This window comes from Girardinichthys multiradiatus, chromosome 10, assembly GCF_021462225.1.
Source record: "Girardinichthys multiradiatus isolate DD_20200921_A chromosome 10, DD_fGirMul_XY1, whole genome shotgun sequence".
Lineage (NCBI taxonomy): Eukaryota > Metazoa > Chordata > Actinopteri > Cyprinodontiformes > Goodeidae > Girardinichthys > Girardinichthys multiradiatus.
In genome coordinates this window covers 13,077,623-13,101,086 of record NC_061803.1, presented here as the reverse complement: position 1 = coordinate 13,101,086, position 23,464 = coordinate 13,077,623, and the positions used below count along the sequence as shown (strand labels likewise).

The 23,464-nt window shown below is 40.3% G+C and overlaps 2 protein-coding genes across 2 annotated transcripts; one reads left to right on the top strand and one right to left on the bottom strand.

Annotated features, from left to right (window-relative positions):
* The first annotated feature begins 5,007 nt into the window (after window positions 1-5,007).
* gch2 (GTP cyclohydrolase 2) lies at window positions 5,008-8,614 on the top strand. The gene is made up of 6 exons (XM_047376082.1): window positions 5,008-5,396; window positions 6,398-6,507; window positions 6,606-6,661; window positions 7,152-7,183; window positions 7,624-7,708; window positions 7,944-8,614. Exons 1-6 carry the CDS (start codon window positions 5,099-5,101, stop codon window positions 8,071-8,073), a joined length of 711 nt encoding a protein of 236 aa, XP_047232038.1. The 5' UTR covers window positions 5,008-5,098; the 3' UTR covers window positions 8,074-8,614.
* Window positions 8,615-12,414: 3,800 nt separating this feature from the next.
* On the bottom strand, window positions 12,415-23,426 carry cript (cysteine-rich PDZ-binding protein). Its single transcript, XM_047377930.1, has 5 exons — window positions 23,280-23,426; window positions 23,036-23,101; window positions 21,378-21,432; window positions 21,170-21,273; window positions 12,415-12,751 (listed from the first exon to the last, which is right to left on the bottom strand). The coding sequence occupies exons 1-5, from the start codon at window positions 23,293-23,295 to the stop codon at window positions 12,687-12,689; spliced, it is 306 nt and encodes a 101-aa protein (XP_047233886.1). The 5' UTR covers window positions 23,296-23,426; the 3' UTR covers window positions 12,415-12,686.
* Window positions 23,427-23,464: the final 38 nt, after the last annotated feature.

Genomic DNA, 23,464 nt, shown 5'->3' with positions numbered 1-23,464 from the left:
TCGTCCGTTAGGGTGCGTTTCCATGGAGACGGCTCTCCTCTTACGTAAAGATACAGGAGAAGGTCGTTGAGTCGCTCTACTGCCGCCTTCAGGCTATAGAACCGCTGTACTTGGAAAAGTTTCCAGCTACAGTCAGTGTTTTCAGGCCATTTCCAGTTGGTCAATTCTTTACTTTTACTCTTAAACCCCAACATCGAAGTCTAACCCCAACTTTAGTCACAAACTACATAGATAAGTCAACGCTACAGGACCTCCTTCCTGCCATCAGCATCTACGCTGGCGGCTCTTAGAAGACACCACAACATTTAATTTCCCTTTGACATTAATAAAGTATTAGTGAATTGGATTGAACTGAAATTACACTTGGTGTGTTAGCAAAGAGAAGTTAGACATATTCTAAAAGGAAGATCCATCCATAACAATATTCGCCTGGTTCAGGACCGTATTGATTATAGTCATCTAATAAAGGATGATGGTTTTATTTTGTTTCAAGATTTTCATAAAGCATTTGATTCTGTGGAACATATATTTACTGTCAATACATTGAGAAGTTTTGGATTTGGAAAAAGATTTCTTGATATGATTACCATGGTAAATACCAATGTCAACAGATGTGTCTCTGTCAAACGGCAATGTCCTATATTCAAAGTAAAAAGAAGAATTTAACAGGGTTGCAGTATCTTGACTCTTTTATTTATTTTAGTCACAGCACTACTGGCAATTACTACATAAAAACTCAAACACTGAATGGTTGGAAATAAACAACCAGAAAATAATTACAAGTCAATTTGCAAACGATACAACACTCTTCGTAAAGAACAACGAACAAATACCGTTGGCTTTAAAAGAAATAGAACTATTTTCTCAATCCTTGGGTCTGCAGTTAAATTTAAATAAATGTTAAATTATGAGCATTCATAACTACTCTGAATGTTCAATTTACTCCAGCAACCTGGTTCCCTATTTACAACAAACATCACAACATTAGTAAAAGAGATTTGTTAAAAACCGTTGATTAAGGTGGCATCAAGGCAATTGATTTTGAAGACATGAATGGAACATTGAAAATTATATGGCTCCAGTCCCTTTTAAAGAATGGTGTTCTTACTTGGTTTGTAATGCCAACATTTGTATTTCACACAGTAGAATTGAGTTGTTACTAAAATGTGATTTTGAATTATCTAAACTACCTCCTAAACTATCTTCCTTTCATCAATAGGTTTAGTTGCAGTGGAAAATGATGTTCAAACACAACTTTAGCCCTGACAACCTTCCATTATAGAATAACAGAGTTATTCTGAGTGGAAGAAAATCTATATTTATGGAAGAGTGGTAAAAAAAAAAACACAAATCTGGTCATTTATGCACTTATTGGATGAAAAGGGTATCATCCTTAAATAGAAGGAATTTAAAAACAAGTATAGAACTGATTGCTCGAAGGCAAACTACAAGACAGTAATACAAAACATCCCTAATGTCCTGATTCAGTCAGTTAAAAACAATTTATCTAACATCACAACACCAAGTTCATACAACATTCAAATTGATTATGTGGACGTTTTAGAAATAAAAGGTGATCATACATTTTTAAATCTATATTTACTACACAATATGCACCCAAGAACAAAAAACCACACTTATCTTACAAAAGTTTGACAAATCTACAATATCTAAAATTGGGACAAAATATTTTAAATTCCCAATTCCTCTTAAATATAAAGAACTACATTTTAAAACAATGAATAATATATAATCCTCAAGGAAGATCATAAGAGAAATATTTAAATTTTATGTTAAAACTGTGGCTTCTGTGAAACTCCTTGTTTTGTATATTGTAAGTGGCTGATAAAATGTAGGAGACATTCATTTTTTTTCTTACATGTTAGTTACAAATTTTTTGTAAACGAATTTCAGTCGTACTAATGTGCAATATGTTGAATAAAAAAAAAGAGAGATTTCCTCTCTGTCCACCTGCTAACCAGAAGTGACATAATCCACAAACCGGAATACTTTTAAACTGTGGGCCCTCAGAGTGGTATTAGGTCTTGAGCTAATGTCAATATTTATCTATATATTATTCATTCATTACGAAAACTTTACCAAAAACGTTTATAGACCACTGTAACAGCCATGTTCCAGAGCCATAATGCTAGAAAAATAACTTTATGTTGGATGAGAAGTTCAGTTTTGGTCTCATTTGACCAGTGCTCCTTTTTCCACCTGTTTGGGCCTTCACGGCTTGCTGCAATCTCTTAACAGGACTTCTTATGACTTTCTTCTTTCTGATTTTTTTTAGAAATATGTCCTGTGTGGCAGAGTAGCACTCAATTTTCTGAATGCCAAGAAGAAGCCCAACAGATTTACTTTCACAAGTGGAGCATTACAGCTAAAAGCTATAATGCTTTGCTTGACATACATAAAAAAAACCTTAGAAACTGCTTTGGCATTAATTCAAATGCAATGGACACAGAGACAAACAAAAGGGAAAATAAAAAGAAGCACGACAGAGTGAGAGGTGGGGCAAAAAGGTGAAAGGGAGAGAAGGAGAAAAGAATAGAGAGAAAGAAGGATGAAGAGAATACAAAATAAAACTAGAAGACTGCTTCTACACCTGTGTGGTAAAATGGATGAACTCCATTTGCCTAGTTCCAGCTAGTGATTTTACCACTTACCTGTGTTCAAGGAACTAAAGGAGGAGGTGCGGCCTAACCTCCTGTATTTGGAGGTTTCAGGGAAGTGATGTCACAGGAGGTACCAGGTGAAGAGGGGAGAAGAAACTGTTAAAGTGTTAAGTAAACTTTGGGGTTTTGTTTATTAGTTTTGAAGTGTTAGAGTTAGGATATAATTGTTAAACCGTAAACACAGGGTTGTTGCTAGATAGAAGTAGCTTCAGTGATTTGACATTATTTCTCATGTTGGAATATACCTGTAAGATGGAAGATTCCATTTCAGTTAATTGTGTTTGGAAGGGCATGAAGGTATTGAAGCAGATCAGGAAAGAAGTTAAGGAGGGAGGACCAGGTCAGTGTAGCTGTGTGCACGTGACGTTAATTTTGGTTGGTTTGAGTATAGTTATGTTTATTTTGTCACTTTCAAGTTTAAGTCATTTTTGTACATATTTGTGGTTGTTCTTTTTGTAAATAAACCATCTGCTACACTGGAGAACATCAGTCTGCTGCCCTTCTTCAGCCACTTTGGCGACAATATACCACAACCTGCTAAAACACATATATAACAATGTTACCGAAAAGTACACGGTACTAATAAATGCAAGATGTATTCAGTGGCAATCGCAACTCAGTATAGAGTATATCTATGTATCTGTTAACACCTGAATCCAAACACTTGTGGGTGTAAGTGTGAACGTGCTTATGTATATAAGGTTTCTCCATAAAAATATGCAATTACCACAGACCTGCCCCCCACGACCTGAGACAGACACGGAGGAGATCTGAGCCACAGGCATCCAAAGCCCCAGAGGAACCACCCAGCAGCCACAGCGCGAAGCCCCAGGGAGCTGCAACAAGAGCCCGCAGACCCCGCGGGCAGCCGCCTATGGCGAAGCAGATTCAGACATGGACCCAGAGACCAGAGCCCCTGAGGCACATTTCCCCCAGCAGAGGCCCGACGGAGCCAGGGGGCCCAGGTTCCGTCAAGCAGCCACCGGGAGTGAGCCTGCATACACCCAAGCACCCAGCCCAGGACACCGAGAACTACCAATACACCAGCAGGCAGAAACACCAGCCACCGGCAGAAAGTGTGTTGGGGAGGAAATAGGCCCCACATTTGATGGGTGTCCCAAGATGATCCAGGAGAGGGAGCAGCCCTAGACCCAACCTGACACAAAAACACAAAAAAAGACACAAAAACAGTGCACACAGGAACAATCACACGTTCCCACCTACGTGTGTACACATAAAAACACTCACACCCATGCACGCAACATGAGGACACACAACAATGGACACCGTACATTCACTCGTACTCCCCATACATACTCTAAACTCCCATGTTAATGTATGGATACCCCAGAGGGGCAACCAGCCCCCCGGACTTTCTTCTTCCCACTCTTGATCACTTTGCTGGTTCTTGGTAGATATGTCTTAGCAGATTTGTAGTTAAGCCAGAATCTTTACAATTTCAGATAATGGATGTTCACAGTGCTCTATGAGATTTCCAAAGATGTGAGATATTGCTTTAAAACATAATCCTAAATTAAATGTCTCCACAGCTTTATCCCTGACTTATCTACTGTGTAGCCTGGTCTTCCTATTGTTGTGTTTCCACTTATATTCTCCAACAGATCCTCTGATACCTTCACAGAACAGCGGGATTTATACTGAAATTTGGGGTAACAAACTGCAGGGGGCTGAACACAAATGCATGCCATAATTTTCTTAACTGTTCACAATTTTCTACTTACTTTGTGTTGGTCAATAATCCCAGTAAAATATATTACAAAATTGTGGAAAAGTTCAAGGAGTAAAAAACTTGGACAAGGCGCCCTTTAAGGTTACATCTTCAGAGAATTGGTTTAGCGCTTTAATTTATAATTTGATTTTAAAACGAGAAGCTTGTAAATCTTTACATGTTAAAAGGATGGTTGAAACGTTTAGGCCTTTGGAGGAAATCAGTTCACCTACCATTTCTTAATAATTCGGAGAAGAGAGATTTTGGTCAGGAGTGCCTACCACTGTGTCATAATCTCAACTTTCAAAAAAAAAAAAGAAGAAATGTATTATGAGCAAGGAGAGATTTTGTAAAGGAACGAGTGTTGTAAAGTCTCGAAATATAACCAGAACAAATCAATTGGAGATACGCCTAATGCATTTTGTGTCAAGTGATGCCCAATGCGGAAAATCTCCTTCATGCTTATGGAGGGCGGGGAAGGGAGGATTGGGTGGGGGGATTTTCGATGAGCCTGATGTTGGTTTTGACGTAGACGCTGCAAACCTGGCGAATGAGGGACTGTGTGCGCTCTCCGCAGGCTTTATAAAAGCAGAGCGCACCGAGAGTACTCCCAGCCAAGCAGCCCAGCCGGGTCACCTCAGCTTCTACTGTTCTTCTTTTTTCTTTTTCCAAAAAACCCAAAGCCAACATGAACTCTCACTGCAACGTGAAAGTAGGAGAAGCCGCAGTTGAGGAGTTCAACTGCAACAACGGGTTCGCCGACCTCATCATCGACACCAAGAAGTCCGCCGTGGCCCACCGCAAGCATGAGACGTCCCGCAAGGAAGCCGAGGACGAGTCCCACTTACCCGCGCTGGAGGCCGCCTACACCAGCATCCTGCGGCACCTGGGAGAGGACACGGACAGGGAGGGGCTGTTGCGCACGCCGCTGCGCGCCGCCAAGGCCATCCAGTTCCTGACCAAGGGCTACCATGAGACCATCGATGGTGGGTTGACCTCTGTGACCTATCTATCTATCTATCTATCTATCTATCTATCTATCTATCTATCTATCTATCTATCTATCTATCTATCTATCTATCTATCTATCTATCTATCTATCTATCGTGATTTTTTACTTAATACATATATTTATTCAACAAGCTTTTTAATCTTTTGTGCTGTGGCACATTTTGCCATTGATAGAGATTGAGACTAGGATTACAAGGTTAACCCAAATATTTACTGGAATTTACAGGTTGATTTAATCCAGTGCAGTTTCAAGCCTTCTTTTTGTAGGTTATTGTACTTTAACCTTATTTTGCATGGTGTGGCATTGAAATGCTGCTTTTCTTGAAAGTGCACCTTTGAGTTACCAGGGAAAGTACCAGAATGTGTTTTCCTTTTTAAAGTGACAGAATGTTGTACATCTAGTGTTGAAAGAACAAAACGTTTCAGTTCTTGTAAGGGTTTCACTGTTTTCAGTACAAAACAAAACAAAATAATGGCTGAATGTACCTATACTTTTCTCAATCTAATGCTGAAAAGGCATCAAAAGGGCTCTTTCTGTGTTTCCATAAATATAATTAAGCAGTCACAAAATTCTAACTGGGTTTTAAATAACTCTTTTCCAGAATATTCCAGTTCAGGTTTGATCAGCTACAGTACTTTACATATTTTAAGTATGAGTTGATCAAATATTACATATACCTTGAAAAACACTGAAATCATCCTTTAGTTTACTGCCAGACTCAGCTATAGAAAACTTGGGGGGGGAGCAATTATTAGAAATCTTTCATCTTTTTAAGCTCTTGTGACACCCCATGTTGAAATGGCTCCCTGGACAGAGAGCCACATCACCCATATCAAAAACCACCACTGGGTGCTAATTCAAAGAATTGACAGTGACTGCTTATATGATCCCATAAAGTGTATCAAGTCAAGATTTATGGGTTTTATCTAGTTTTATCCCTATTTCCTTAAGAGTACATGCTTTTTTACTCTGCAGACATCCTAAACAATGCCATATTTGACGAGGACCATGATGAGATGGTGATTGTGAAAGACATAGATGTGTTTTCCCTGTGCGAACATCATTTGGTGCCATTTTTTGGAAAGGTAACATCTTTATTTGTTATTGGGCGGATACAAATCAAACACCCGTCAGAGTTCTGATAGGTCCTTTGGTAACTCCTGCTCTTCTTCTCTTTCTGCAGGTTCATATTGGGTACATTCCAAACAAAAAAGTGGTGGGACTCAGCAAGCTGGCAAGGTAACAGCACTCATCATAACCGCTTTCTGTCACTGTATGCGTCTGCTGTTAGTGCCGGGTGACTGCATTCTTCTGTTGTCATAGCGCTTTGACCTGGAGGCTTAGAGCCTGAGCCGGCTGGCCATCATCTAGTCTCTCCATCAAGCAGAATGAGAGGCACAAGTCTGAAGCTATCCGCTTTGAACCATGAGAAAATCCTTTCAGACCTATGGGAATCGTAGTTATTATCACAGCCTCTTTTGTTTCCTTCTTCCCCCTTAAAAATCTGAGTAGATCTGAACCCACAAACCCAGGATAACTAGAAACAGAGCTTGTGCTCCATTCATTCTGAGAACTCCGTATGGTGAATTATTCACAGATAAAGGATCTATACAGTTCGGAGGCCCCGCTGGTCAAGGATCGATGCCAGTCTGTGTTTATCTAAAAAATTAATCATTATAACACTTGATCTGTAATCAGCCCTGCTTTGTTTGTGCTTTGCTTTCTGTAGGATTGTGGAGATCTTCAGCCGGCGGCTTCAAGGTAGATAGAATGCTGTGTTTGCAACATTTTCCTGCAGCCAGAAGATTTTTTCCTTTAAATCCTAGCAAGAGTCTGTCTGTAGAAAGTTTGTATGTTTTCACAGTGCATGCATGTGCTCCCTCAAAGTATTTCATCCAAAAGCCTGCATGACTGGTCAACTGGCCATTCTAAATTGTCCTTATACATGAGTGAGTGTACACTGGTGAATTGTTCAAGGTGTACCCCACTTGGAGATAGCCACCCATCCCCCACACTGCACAAATTAAGCAGATATAGAAAATGGACTGATGGATCTTTCAGACTCTAAGCACAGTGGAGGTTTCATCATGATTTGGGATTTTCTTGTAGCCAATGAGTGAAGACAATATTTTTGTTGAAATTCTGACAGCATTATAATAAATACTTGAAAATAAATTATGCTTCGACTCATTTTCTTTCAGTTCAAGAGCGTCTGACCAAGCAAATTGCCATGGGAATATCTGAAGCTCTGCAGCCAAAAGGTGTAGCTGTAGTTGTAGAAGCAGCGTAAGTATGCATACACATACAAAACCACTGCTATCCGGCACAGATAAAAAATCCTCAACAGTAAAACCAATAGGTTATTGTCAGAGGCAATAGAACACCACTGCTTGCAAAAATCCTCTCTGCAGTAGGAGTGGAAAAGTCTGCGGTGTCCATCTTTAACTACATTACCCTCAGGCTTGATGTTTTTTTTTGATTCTGCAACTGTAAGTCTCTCTCTCTCTGTTTGTGTTTGCAGGCACATGTGCATGGTGATGCGCGGTGTCCAGAAGATGAACAGCCGCACAGTGACAAGCACCATGCTGGGAATTTACCTAGAGGACCCCAAGACTCGGGAGGAGTTCCTGGCTCTGGCGATGCACAACTAAAAGACCTGAAAACGCTCTTCATTCCCGAGCCACTGCACCGGACAGAAACCCACGGAGTCACTGTAGGTTCTGCGTGTGACACTGCTTGGAAAGCCTGTTGAGTTAACCTCAAGAGACCGAAGCCTGCAAGATTTCAGTGGAAATCACTGTGAACGCAACAAATACATTCTTGGTGCCTTTAATACATATTATTCAATTTTACACTGCAATATTGTTGTTATGAAATATTTAAGCTGAGTGCAATACTGTAACATGGCAACTTAGAATACATCGCAGTCATATTTCTGTTTTGTTTATTTTTCCAATGGGAATTTCACTGGTGCTTTTCCAAAGTGTTTTTTCCGTACCTTAATATTGTGTTCAGCATTCACTTGTCCATTTAACACAAATACATTTTTAAAATCATTGCATTTTAGTGACATTTTGCAACACCAAACAAATGATACCTTAAGTCCAAAGAATAAAGCCAATTAATGTAAATCTGTGATCAAAGATGATGATATTGTGTATTCTGAAGTCTTGAATAAAACATTAACATCAAGAAGTGTTGGCCTTTTTATTGTGCTTAATATTTGGTCTGTTTCATGAATAAATAGATTTTGAGGCATCATTAGAAAAGAATGCAATCCCTTAAATTCACAGACTTAATGTGTCAAAAGTTCATTATTTGCTAAAGGATCTGGGTCATTTGACCTAGAAATGAAAGTGGTTTGAGTCTGTGCAGCAAAGAGATCTAATTGTTGCATGCTTTATTTTAAAAGTCAAGCAGAATTGTTCCTGAATATTTGAGTGTTCAATCAGAAACAGTAATTAATTTAACTTGGTAGGTTTTCTGGAACAGACTCGCTTTGCAGTAAATTGATCAAAATTATTGAGATTGGAGCTTTGAGAAAGCCTCCCTTATTCACTTCAAAATAGGTTCTGATGTGTGTTTAGGGTCATCGTCCTGTTAAAACACTTGATTGTGCCCAAGGTTCAACCATCTCATGGGCGGTTCTAGACAGAGGCCAACAGGGGCCAGTGCCCCTGTAGATCTGGTCCTGGCCCCTGTACTGAAGACATAATACTAAATCTTTTTCTTATGGTAAGATGCACAGGCACAGAAACTGTAACTTATTGGTCCCTGGGATCAATTTTATTGTTGACCTTTGCAGTTTAACAGTAACTTAAAAATGAAGGCGTTGCATTGAGACAGTTTTCATCTGCTGTCAGGGGTCTGGAACAGCTCCAGAGCTGCAAGTGGTTATTTGGCTTCGTGGCTCACTTAATATATTAAATGATTAAATATTGCCCTGTTTGTTTCTTTCATCTTTTTTTTGCTCTGTGCCCCCATGGAAAAACACTGGCACCACCCTGACACCTTGTATGTTTGGTCTAGAACCACCACTGAACTAGATGCAAAGCACACTTCACTGTGGACAATGGTGGCTCCTGGAATTGGAAAGGAAATTGGTTGAACATCCAAACCATAGGACCTCCTTCTATAGGACTATCAGTTTGTGTCAGATGGTTGAACGTAAACACTACAAAGCACTGATCATCAAACAAACATCAGAACTCGTTTTAGAGTGGATATAACATGCCAACATCAAGCTTATGGACTGGACCCAGAAAACTGACCAATTTAAATTAACTCTGTCAAGATGTCTGGTCAAAAATCCACAAAAAAGGCTTACTTATTGATACCAAATACAGTTGGCCATAGAACAACTTGACAAAGAACAATTAGTCAAATGGTAGTGGAAATGTATGTACAATTGTGAACATACAAGGGTTGGACAATGAAACTGAAACACCTGTCATTTTAGTGTGGGAGGTTTCATGGCTAAATTGGACCAGCCTGGTAGCCAGTCTTCATTGATTGCACATTGCACCAGTAAGAGCAGAGTGTGAAGGTTCAATTAGCAGGGAAAGAGCACAGTTTTGCTCAAAATATTGAAATGCACACAACATTATGGGTGACATACCAGAGTTCAAAAGTGGACAAATTGTTGGTGCACGTCTTGCTGGCGCATCTGTGACCAAGACAGCAAGTCTTTGTGATGTATCAAGAGCCACGGTATCCAGGGTAATGTCAGCATACCACCAAGAAGGACGAACCACATCCAACAGGATTAACTGTGGACGCAAGAGGAAGCTGTCTGAAAGAGATGTTTGGGTGCTAACCTGGATTGTATCCAAAAAACATAAAACCACGGCTGCCCAAATCACAGCAGAATTAAATGTGCACCTCAACTTTCCTGTTTCCACCAGAACTGTCCGTCGGGAGCTCCACAGGGTCAATATACAAGGCCGGGCTGCTGTAGCCAAACCTTTGGTCACTCATGCCAATGCCAAACGTCGGTTTCAATGGTGCAAGGAGCGCAAATCTTGGGATGTGGACAATGTGAAACATGTATTGTTCTCTGATGAGTCCACCTTTACTGTTTTCCCCACATCCAGGAGAGTTACGGTGTGGAGAAGCCCCAAAGAAGCGTACCACCCAGACTGTTGCATGCCCAGAGTGAAGCATGGGGGTGGATCAGTGATGGTTTGGGCTGCCATATCATGGCATTGCCCTGGCCCAGTACTTGTGCTAGATGGGCGCGTCACTGCCAAGGACTACCGAACCATTCTTGAGGACCATGTGCATCCAATGGTTCAAACATTGTATCCTGAAGGCGATGCCGTGTATCAGGATGACAATGCACCAATACACACAGCAAGACTGGTGAAAGATTGGTTTGATGAACATGAAAGTGAAGTTGAACATCTCCCATGGCCTGCACAGTCACCAGATCTAAATATTATTGAGCCACTTTGAGGTGTTTTGGAGGAGCGAGTCAGGGAACGTTTTCCTCCACCAGTATCACGTAGTGACCTGGCCACTATCCTGCAAGAAGAATAGCTTAAAATCCCTCTGACCACTGTGCAGGACTTGTTTATGTCATTCCCAAGACAAATTGACGCTGTATTGGCCACAAAAGGAGGCCCTACACCATACTAATAAATTTTTGTGGTCTAAAACCAGGTGTTTCAGTTTCATTGTCCAACCCCTGTATGTGAATTAGAGAAATGTCACAATAGATTTTGGCTTGCGCACCACAGAAATGAAGTGGTTTCCTATATAATCTTTTCACCCTGGAAAAAGGGCTCTGCAAGTGCATCATTCAAAGCCCAGACTTAAATTGATACACATAATGAGTGTTTGTAAACCTCTAACCTGAAGAGTATCTGATTAGTTTTATAAAACACTATAAAACTATCAGGGTGCAATATCAGTTTGATCCACTGGAGGAGCAACCTGTGTCCTGGAGTCAAATCTCTGGGAGGAATGTGCTAAACATGCTTATTATTCAACAATAGAAATATACAAAAGACTAATAGGGAGCACACATATAAGTATTCAAGACAAATGCATAAGTATTTAAACCATTGTAGCTCTGGAAGTTGTGGTGCTGGAAGGTAAACCTCTATTATCTCAAGTCTTTAACAGATTGTAACAGGTTTTCTATCAGAATGTTCCTATTTTACCTCCATCCATCAGTCACTGCTGAAGAAATTATTCCCACAGCATGATGCTGCCACCACCATGCTTTAGTGAGGTGATGGTGTGTTCAGGGTGTTGTGCAGTGTTAGTTTTTCCACCTAAAAGTGCTTTGCATGTTGGCAAAAAAATCATTCTTGGCATCATCTGAGCAGAGCACCCGGTTAAATAAAGTTAATTTTCTTCTTCTCTCTTAGTGCTTTATGAGAAACATCCAACGTTTAGACATATCATCACTCTGAAGTATGTACTTGGTGTTTGCAGTAGCTTTTGGATGCATTAATAGCCTCTACTGAATTTGTTTTAATCAGATAACGTATTCCTTGCAATAGCAGTTGAGATAACTGTAGGACATGTAAAATCAACTCCTAGTAAAGTACACCACATCAGTGGAAAAACAAAAGATGGTGTTAAGATGAGACATTTGTTATAAACTTTACCCACCATGGGGTCTTAGTCAGTGGTTTGGTCTTTATTGCAAATAAACTAAGCTGTTGAAGTTACATTAATCCTCCTGCACAGCACATTATATTACCTGTCTGAATTGGACCCTTGATCCTGCCTTTGTCTTTTTATAGAACAGGACAAACCTTAGAACCACTGAAACATGACTGTGCACACGTATTCATAGGCCTGAGGCAGAGCAGGCCCTTTAAATATCAAAGAGGGAAGGGGGGGGCACAGCTGACAGTGAGGCAGGCAGTTTCCAAATATGATTATATCAGACTAAACCAATTATTACAACACAAAGACGAATTAAGTCTATCCTATGCATAAGAGGCTATTATAGTCAGTTATGGCTGTAGGCATATAAGTCATTTGGCCAAACTGGCAGCTTTAATTCACTCAATTTCAACACAGACTATATTACATGAACATAAAGTTCAAAACAAAGTTGACAAAACCTCTGGAACCAGTCACTTTAGGGAAGGGCAATAAATTTGGAGAAGGTGCTGTTTGCTTGTGAATGGAACAGATCCAGTGGTGTGATAAAATTACCTAAGATAAAGAAGACAAAACTACTTCTGACGCCTCTTTTCCAGTCTATGTTTATAACTCGTGCAGATGTTCTCTGACCAATGCTACATTACACAGACGTCTGCTTGTAGTTCTTGGTGTCCAGAACCTTCTTTCCACACATCGCACAGATTCCTGTAGAGAAAGATAGACAGAAGAGGAGCAAAGCATCAGGGAAACTTTCTTTGCCATGGATTGCCTTAAAAAACATATTCATAGTTCTGGGACATTTTTACATTTTGTCACATTATAGCCACAAAAATCAGTGCAATTTATTATTTATTATTATTATGTGATAGATCAACTCGAATTCACAACTAACTGTGAATTGGAAGGAAAATGATACATGCTTTGAAACATTTTGTACAAGTTAAAAAGTAAAAAAAGTGTGGCATGCATTTGTATTCAGCCCCTTTTAATGACAGCCCTAAACAAAGTCCAGTATTGAAAATTCATAAACACCACGTTTATAATTTTGCCAAGTTTATTTTCACCAAACCGCCGTCTTCCAGCTCAACCGTAAAAACCAAAAACTCCAACTCTCACAGACTCTCGCGATAACACCTTCCCTCCCAGAGGAGGTTAACAATCTCCCTCTTTCTCTATAAATAAAAATTAACAATAGATAAGAGGTTTACCTTGGCTAAAAAAAACAGTCACAAAAAAAAAATGTTATCATCAGAACATAGTAGCATTTTAAAAGCTACAACCAAATGTGTCCATACACCCTCACCCAGTGCCTTAAGGAGCATAAGGGGGGAAGCACCTTTCTTAGTCAAACAATCAGCAAGTTGTGACTTTGCTTCTGACCAACACACCTCTTTGATTTTGTTTTCTTGCATGAGTTCTTTAATACTGCTTATTTCTAATCTTAGTCTCTTTTCTGTGACTTGTTTTGTCGACTTAAGTGCGTCAAACAGGGAATGGTTATCAGTAACACAAGTGAGGGGAAGAGAGTTAAGATCTACTGTACCAGTAGTGAGGTCAGAGTAGAGCATAGCTAAGAACATTGCATTGTCAATACCATCTGACATGGCAAGGGTTTCTCCAGCCAATGTGCTTCTTACCACACGTCTGATTTTCTTAGATTGCCAAAACAGAGGGGAGAATTTTCCTGTGTTTTTTTCCATTAGGACAATTAAAGCCCCTCCGTCTGCAAGATTGCCCAGTGAAGCATCACTGAAGATAACTAAACCCAAGTTATTACTCTTGCCCAAATGTTGAAACTTAAGTGTGACTGTCTCCGACTTGAGTTTGTGAATCACTTTGTTCACATCATGTATGGACTGAACAGTAGTTTTGTGATTATTAATCTGAAAATATTATTTAATATTTAATATTAATATTTTAATATTTTATCAAATAATATTTCGGTCTGTTAAGGGTTGTCCTGTGAATACCAGCCCAGTAAGGCAATGGTATTAGGACCAAATAGAAAGGTGTGAGACGAGCTCTGACATTATTGAACAGCATAAACTCTGCACATACATGGAATGAATTCACACAATTTCTTAAAATACAAGAATTTATTAACAAAAATAAGTCAACTCAAAATCAAAAATATTTCAATCAACAAACTCTTTACTATGCTAAAACAATCCAACTAAACTACCAAGCAAAATTAAAGAATAATGAAGTCTAATGGGCTATGTACAATATAAACAAGTTGATCCAAGATGATTGAAAACCAAGCCCAAAAGAGTGATGCAACATTACCATGCAATGTTTATGTTTGAGAACCAAGGATTATCTTGAAGTGAAGTTAAGTTAGTCTTGGAACCAACTTAGGCAATAATCAGCAAACGTTTAGACAACCATTCACAATGCAAGATCAGATAAAATATTATTTAAAATAATGTTTTAAAGAATGATCTGCTGAATAAAACCAACCTTCTGGATGACCAATTCTCAATGGTGTCTAATTAGCTGCCTTTATTTATTCAAATAATATTTAAAGAAATATTATTAAGGGAGTATTTTGGAAACGAGCCAAATCTTTCTGGAGAAATGGGCTTAATGGTGTTTACTTAGTTATCAAATCTAGTAAATTATGTTTAGGGACTATTATTTACTGGATTGAAGACTAAACCTTTCTGGGTAAATATTATTTAGCACCAGAATCAAACACACACCTTTAAAAATACTGTTAATAAAAGGGTTAAAATGCATAAGCACGGACGACGAGTTATGATCAATCTTCTGTGTTTAAAATCACCCTTCAAGTAAAGTTTGACTTTACTTAAAAACACACAAACACAGTACACAAACAGGGCACGTGTGCTGCAGATAGCCTGTTAGCACTAAGATAGCTGAGTTTCACACAAACAAAACCAACTTCATACAATGAAAACATTCAGATCATTTCATCCTAACTGTTAATCTGCCTAAACCTAACCTCATGAACTGTGGTAAGGAATGTTGTCCAAAAGACGATGAAGTTTGAAGAAGGTATCCACAGTGAACAAAGGGTTAGCTCCGGAGCTGCAGCTGGGCGGCCCGTCCTGTCCGCTGATCACACGGGTTAACACGGAGACCGCGTCTTTGCAGGGGCTTCTCTCGAACACCGTTTGCTTCTGCAGGGCTCGGAGAGAAAGTCAAGCAATGCTTGTACCTTAATTACCCCCGTTCAAGAATGAAAATACCGGATACACAGACAGTATTTCATTCGTACTTAACTTTGCATATGATCGATGATCGTATGGCATCCTTGGATCCAGTTGAAGAGTTTATGTCTGTTTGCCAGCAAAGAGACATCAGCGCGCTTGTCGCCCCGATCCAGTCCCTTTTGAAGGCCGTGTGGAAGAGAAAGACTTGTGGGAAGGTGGGGGTTTTATGCAGGCAGTGGCATCATGGGAAGTCCTCTGTTACCCCCCCTTCCCCCTTCTGAAGTTGTGCTGAAAGTCTGTTAAATGTAATTTATTTTGAAAGTTCCAGAAAAGTATGTACCGGAGTTTAATGTTGAAATTCATGTCTGTGGGTCCCAACAGTAGCATTCTTAATGTTGGATGCCAGGCTACATGTGTCCAACATAACATCTGGTCTAGTCTGTTTTGCAACCCATAAGATCTGTCCTATTTTGGACCTTAGATGTTCTCTCTCTGTGTCATTCAGGGGGTTATCTTGCTGTACAGCTCGTGATGCCTGTGAATGAACTGTTTGCAGGTTGTCAATGTAACTATGCTAATGCACCTGCACCACATCGCCCAAAGTAGCAATGTGCATCCCCATGTAAGAAAAACTCTCATGCTCTTCACGTCCCACATGAAAAGCAGACTTGAGCACAGGGAAAACAATAGTTACAAAGTGGTCTGTACCTGCCCAAAGAAAATCATCCACATGGCATGCCAGTACTCCTGTCACTTTAGACTGCTCATTCTACCAATAAAACACTGCAGGATCAACTTTTGACATTTAACCACCAGTGTTCAGCATAAGTTCTTTGACCTTGTTGTACCAGTAGAGGGAAGCATCCGCAAGTCCATACACACATTTCTTTAGTTTCCACAAAGCATTATCCACGCCTGCTTCAAGAGGAGGATGAATGTAAATGTCTCTCGAGAGTTTCATACCCTGCAAAAAGGCAGACTTAATATCCATAGAATGAACTTTCCAGTTGTTTTCACAGCCATCAGCAGCCTGACTGACTACGATGCACATGTGGGAGAATCTTTCTGCAACTCTTGAATATTGACTTCTCCAAAACCTCTCGCCACAAGTCGGGCTTTGGGAATGATACCCTTTGAAGTTTCTTTCAACGTACAGACCCATCTAGTTGAAACACATTTTTGACCTTTGTCTGTGATCTTCTCATAGACATTGTTATTTTTCCAGTTTTCAATCTCTTGCTGTTTAGCAACATCAAAAGAGATGTCTTTGGCATCTGTATTTCCACATTCAGTGTGAAGGTTATCAACCTGTGACATGTCTAATGCTTGTTTTTGTCCCTCACTGCCATCTGGGTCAAGATGCTGTACATTGTACCAGTTTTTGTATTGCCCCTTGGGTAAGTAAATAAGTAAGTAAGTAAAATTTTATTTATATAGCACCTCTCAAGACACAGATCACAAAGTGCTTCACAACACTAATACAAAGTACAGTTGGAATAATATATTTATATATGTAAAATAGAAGAAGATAAGATAAAATCAAAAATAAACTAACCAAACGCAAGCCTAAAAAGATGAGTTTTTAGCTGTTTTTTAAAAGACACCACCGAATCCGCAGTCCTTATACACAAGGGGATAGAGTTCCAGAGTCGGGGAGCTACTGTTGCAAAAGCTCTATCACCCTTAGTTTTCAGCCTTGTGTGATGCACAGCCAGTAGGTTTCCCTGCTCTACCTAAGACTCTGGCAGTGTGCTGAGTACCATCATCTCTGTTAGTAAATACGACTGTCTGACCTGTTCTCAGTTTAATGTAAGTAGAATCTTGAATATTAGTTACATCACCCTCTGTTTCAGTGTTTGTCTGACTGACATTTCTTTCATCTTGCTCTGTGTTCTCAGTGTTTTGTTCTTCTCTATTAACACTCATTTCATCATCTGAGCTCTCTGACACATCAGTATGAACCATGTCTTCATTTTCTCCATCATTTTCATTAACACTAAGCAGTAGTGGTTTTTCCTCCCTTTATACGTTCACTTTATTTAGCCTGGACTGGTTTACTCGGACAAGAATCCCACCATGTCTTATGAACACTACAGCTGTCTCATACTTTTCATCTGTAGGCCTTAACTTTGCGCGATGCTCTTCTTATTCTTTCTGAGCATTCCACCTCTGTGAAGGCTCTCCTGGGAGGATGCAGTGCTGCTAAGTGCTGTCCTACACTAGTACTCATAGAAGTACCCTCTAGAGCACGTAGTTTATCAGTCAAAACAGAAAGGAGATTAGGACTGTGACCAAACACAAGCTGATGTGGGCTATAACCATGCACATTGATCATACTGTTTTTGGCCATAAGAGCCCAGTCTAGAGCAGTTTGCCAACCACGCCCATTTTCCCTTTTCACCTTCAGGAGGATCTCAGTCAGTGTCATGTTGTGTCTCTCAAGCAGTCCATTGCTCCAGGGACTGTATCCCGCTGTAGTCTTTGTCTCAATGTTAAAGTTTTCTGCCATGTCTCTAATTTCCTCATTGTTGAACTCTCCACCGTTGTCTGTGTATATCTGTTTGGGAGCATCGTGTACAATTATCCATGAGTGGATGAACGAGTTGACAATCTCAGAGGGTTTCTTGGTCCTCACAATGTTTCCAGCGCTGAAGCGTGTGAAATAATCAATGATGTGCAGATACCATACGCCTGGTTCCATCTCATGTAAATCCATTGCCACCGTCTCATTGTATTCTGAGACTAAGGGCAAACCAACAGCAGGCCTGGGCTTGGTCCTGCTGTATCTCTGACATATCTCACAGTCCTGAATAATCTTCTGTAAAACGACCGAACAGTCTTTGTCAGTATTTCCAGAGCTGTGAATGAGCCTCTGCAGACGATCTGCCGAGGCGTGGCCAAACTGCTTGTGCAGCTTCAGGAGAACTTTTTGCTTCTCTTTTATAGACATCCCTGCTATGACGACAAGGGCTTCACTTTCATTGCTACTCATTTTTATAGTTTAATCTCTAATGTCCACACAATAGTGTCCTAAACTAGTGAACTCAAGAGGAATATTTTGTTTGAACATGACAACTCTGTCATTCTCCACTTCTAAAACAGTTCCAGCTCTCTTTAGAGACATTTTGCTCAGAAATAATGGAATATCTACAGAAACAACTTCTGTCTCAATATGACACTTTGTTTGTCCGATCTTGGCACAAAGTTTCCCTTTTCTGTTGGAGTGTACCACCTGACCATGTCCAAATCTGAAAGGTCTAGTGCTTGGATATTCTGTTTGCAGCAGTTTATTGATTTGGCTTTGACTCAGGTCTTTTATGCAACTATCCAGCCACTTTTCACCACAAACAGTACGTGTGCAGGCAGTGTCAATGATAGCTGATCCAAGTGGTTTAGTCAGAAAGATCTCAGAGTCTGTCATTACTTTAGTAAACAACGTAATGTTGCATTCCTCTACATCTTCTGTCAGCTTCACTTCTTTTCTCCGATGAGGACAGTTTTTAGCCCAATGGTACGTGCTCTGACAAATGGCGCATTGTGTTAGTTTACCATATTTATCAAGTGGATTTGTACCTCGCTGTGGCTGCCGCTGTCCGCTCTGTGATGGGCAGCTGCTCCGTCTGAATCTTCCTGGTGGTCTTTGCTCTGTAAATAAAATGGCATCTTGTGTCTCGCTGCCGTTGCTTGGTGCGCTGGTTTTTCCTCTGAAAATCCAATTTAATCCAGACTTCATAGAAGCAAAAGTCAAATCTGTGCATGCTGTGAGAGCAAGCTGCCTATTCTTCTCCTCGAGACAAGCCGTGTCCAGGAGTTTAAACGCCAGCACAGCGTCAGGCAGTGTCATATTGTACTTCTTCATACATTGGTATCGTTGTTCAAAGTCTATTATGTAGTCCGCCATTGACATTGTGTTGTCTTTGGATATCGAGTCAAAATAGGAGTATGCTTCATAAGCGCGGTCTTTTTCTTCTCTTAGGAATACCGCGTCCAATTTAGTAAGCAAGGTTTCCATACCGTTATCTTTGTTCAGATCTTCAGCGGATATTTCCAAAGCAGTCTCTCTGGCTCTCCCTTCGAGCCCCAGCGCCACTGCTAAAGCCTGTTTTTTTCGGATCCAAGTCCGTAACAAGCTTCCAAATACTAAGTTCATTTTTCCAGCACTCGTATGGCCTGGCCTCGTCAAACTTCGGCGGTACTCTGTAATTGGTAACCATCCTCTGCTACCATGAAAATTCATAAACACCACGTTTATAATTTTGCCAGGTTTATTTTCACCAAACCACCGTCTTCCAGCTCAACCATAAAAACCAAAAACTCCAACTCTCAGAGACTCACAATAACACCTTCCCTCCCAGAGGAGGTTAACAGTATAACCCATTTCCATCCAAAGACACCTGATTCATACACAGAGGCCATATGGCTCTAATATAACCTGAGTATAAATCTAGCTGTTATGTGAAGGCCTCAGATGTTTAATGGAGAACACTAGTAAACAAACAGCTAAATGAAGACCAGGGAACACAGCATACATGTCAGGGAGAAGATGTTCAAGTTTAAAGCAGAGTTTGATTATAATACAACATCCCAAGCTTTGAACATCTCACAGAGAACTGTCCATCATCTGAGTATGGCACAACTGCAAACTCACCATGATACAGCCATCCACCTGTAGTGACAGGCTAGGCCAGGACATCATTAATCAAAAAAGCAGCAAATAGACCCATGGTAACTCTGTAGGAGCTGCAGTAAGACAGCTTGAGCTATTTTAAAAAGAGGAATGGGCCAAGAGGTTTTTCAACAAAGTAATGACTCAGGGGGCTGAATACAAATGCAAGACACATTTCTCAGATTTTTATTTGTCAAACACTTTGAAACCCATCTATTCTTTTCCTTCCACTTAATAATGCACTACTCTGTGTTGGTCTGGCAGATAAAATAAAAATATTAGGATTGCTTCTGCATCTTACTGTACTTTCTTAACTTGCTTGAGCTGCAGGGGCATGAATATTTTTTAAAACACAAGCTTAGAGTGTTTGGAACTGGTGCTTGATAAAAGTCTTTTCATTATTGTTTGGTATTTTTACTGCACAGTGGATTTGATACTTTGCCAATTTAAGTTCAAATCAGTCCAAATGAGGATAAAAAACACAAAACGTGGCTTTTTTGAGAGAAAAAGAAACTATGAAAAAACATTTGTAAAAAAGTGTTATGTCACAAAATAGGGACCAAAGTCAGCCATGTTTTCATGGACGCTCTAAAAACGTGGCCTGTTAATGATGTACTTAGACCTACTGTTCATTTGTATACAATGTTTGTTGTATGTGGAAACTGCAGCTTTATTTGGCCTCATTTTGAGATGCACCGTTGTTTGCATTTCATCATTCACTTCAAATACTGTACAGAGCTGGCAGCAGCAAACACGCCACATTCAAACAGATCAATCAGAGCAACCCTGGAGTCAGTCTGAGCATCCTTTGTTTATATACAGTACAGGACTTGACCCTGTAAGGACATTGGCTACAACTATTGCAATGGTTGTGTTACGCCACTCGTGAACCAGAGATGTCACAGATGTCATAATAATTAGAGCACATTAAATGTGGTGTGTATGTTTTTTGCACAAATTGGATTTAAAAACTGAGTTTTTGCTTCTTTTGTTAAGAACCAAACAAAAAAACATACAAAAAGAGAAAAAAAATATTTGGGCAGCTTGCAAGCTGAAGGGTAAGAAATGCATCTAATTGCTATCTAGCAAGGTAAAAATTTCTGTTTTAGTGAAACATGAAACTTGTTTGAATTACCGCACAATGAATTAGAAAGGACTGCGATGGACTGGCGATCTGTCCAGGGCGTACCCCGCCTCCCGCCCATAGACTGCTGGAGATAGACACCAGCGTCCCGGTGACCCACTATGGAAGAAGCGGTAGAAAATGACTGACTCACTGACCTTTCTTGTAAGCGCAGCCCTGGCAGTAGTGAGATCCGGCCTGATGAACTGAGCTCTTGCAGATCCTGCAGACAGCAAAGCCTGTCTTGCTGTAAGGGTCAAACCTGAGAAAAATAAAACAATTAAGCAATCATAACTCAAAATGCAGTAGAGTTCAGAAGCTGTTGATAATATTTTTTAGTATTATTTCTCTTATGAGAACACCTACCTGGCTTTTTTAGATGTTAGCATCTTGTTCTCATTTAACTTCCGCCCTCCACTTTCTAAATTATACACAAGAAAGAGAAGCCGTTTCACCACTAATGCCTGATGGTGCCAAGTGATAAGTCAGAGTAAACACAGCAGATGATTCTAACAAAGAGCTGCAATTTTAAATGTATTGTTTACATTTACGCTGCTCCATCTACAGGGGTTGGACAATGAAACTGAAACACCTGGTTTTAGACCACAATAATTTATTAGTATGGTGTAGGGCCTCCTTTTGCGGCCAATACAGCATCAATTCGTCTTGGGAATGACATAAACAAGTCCTGCACAGTGGTCAGAGGGATTTTAAGCCATTCTTCTTGCAGGATAGTGGCCAGGTCACTACGTGATACTGGTGGAGGAAAACGTTTCCTGTCTCGCTCCTCCAAAACACCCCAAAGTGGCTCAATAATATTTAGATCTGGTGACTGTGCAGGCCATGGGAGATGTTCAACTTCACTTTCATGTTCATCAAACCAATCTTTCACCAGTCTTGCTGTGTGTATTGGTGCATTGTCATCCTGATACACGGCACCGCCTTCAGGATATAATGTTTGAACCATTGGATGCACATGGTCCTCAAGAATGGTTTGGTAGTCCTTGGCAGTGACGCGCCCATCTAGCACAAGTACTGGGCCAAGGGAATGCCATGATATGGCAGCCCAAACCATCACTGATCCACCTCCAAGCTTCACTCTGGGCATGCAACAGTCTGGGTGGTACGCTTCTTTGGGGCTTCTCCACACCGTAACTCTCCTGGATGTGGGGAAAACAGTAAAGGTGGACTCATCAGAGAACAATACATGTTTCACATTGTCCACAGCCCAAGATTTGCGCTCCTTGCACCATTGAAACCAACGTTTGGCATTGGCATGAGTAACCAAAGGTTTGGCTATAGCAGCCCGGCCTTGTATATTGACCCTGTGGAGCTCCTGACGGACAGTTCTGGTGGAAACAGGAGAGTTGAGGTGCACATTTAATTCTGCTGTGATTTGGGCAGCCGTGGTTTTATGTTTTTTGGATACAATCCGGGTTAGCACCCTTTCAGACAGCTTCCTCATGCGTCCACAGTTAATCCTGTTGGATGTGGTTCGTCCTTCTTGGTGGTATGCTGACATTACCCTGGATACCGTGGCTCTTGATACATCACAAAGACTTGCTGTCTTGGTCACAGATGCGCCAGCAAGACGTGCACCAACAATTTGTCCACTTTTGAACTCTGGTATGTCACCCATAATGTTGTGTGCATTTCAATATTTTGAGCAAAACTGTGCTCTTACCCTGCTAATTGAACCTTCACACTCTGCTCTTACTGGTGCAATGTGCAATCAATGAAGACTGGCTACCAGGCTGGTCCAATTTAGCCATGAAACCTCCCACATTAAAATGACAGGTGTTTCACTTTCATTGTCCAACCCCTGTATCTTCCTCTCAACTTTAACGAGCTTTCCTGTACAAAAAGCATTCCCACAACATGCTGCTGTAACCAACATGTTTTATTATCAGAATCTACCTACTATATGGTCATTAATATATAATAACTTGTACCGCTACCGAAACAGTGAGTTTCTTCTGTTTTTAGGAAAAAAATGTTTTTTAGAAGCTATGTTCACGGTTCACCTGTTGTGTTCCGAGCTCCATCCTTCCAGGTGTCTGGAGTGATTACTGTGCCGAGCTTCTTCTCACCTGAAACAACCAACATATATTTAATGTAAGGAAATGAAGTCTAAAACACGTCAAATAATAAAACCGATTGTTAGCTTAACACAACGTTCCTCGGCCTTCGTTGACGCAAAAAAAAACCCTCCATTGGTTTTAAAAATACGTAATAAGATTAAACATCGGGGAGAAATGTCATACCTACATTTTTCACAAACCATGTTTTCGATGTGTTTATTTAGGGTCCAAACAGAAGGAAAACGCTGGATAGCTTTAGCTTCCTCTGCTAATGTAAACTTCCGGTCAATTGTGACCTTTTAAAACATGAATTTCATTCGTCTACCCAAGTGACGTCAGCAAAAGATCCAAATAAGATACTGTGATTGGTTA

Coding starts and splice junctions, on each gene's coding strand:
- cript (XM_047377930.1), bottom strand. Junction 21,433..23,035: donor TGGAGCTCGGAACACAACAG/GTGAACCGTGAA, acceptor TGTATAATTTAG/AAAGTGGAGGGCGGAAGTTA. Junction 21,274..21,377: donor CTAACATCTAAAAAAGCCAG/GTAGGTGTTCTC, acceptor TATTTTTCTCAG/GTTTGACCCTTACAGCAAGA.
- gch2 (XM_047376082.1), top strand. CDS start 5,099: ATGAACTCTCACTGCAACGTGAAAGTAGGAGAAGCCGCAGTTGAGGAG. Junction 7,184..7,623: donor CTTCAGCCGGCGGCTTCAAG/GTAGATAGAATG, acceptor ATTTTCTTTCAG/TTCAAGAGCGTCTGACCAAG. Junction 7,709..7,943: donor GCTGTAGTTGTAGAAGCAGC/GTAAGTATGCAT, acceptor TTGTGTTTGCAG/GCACATGTGCATGGTGATGC.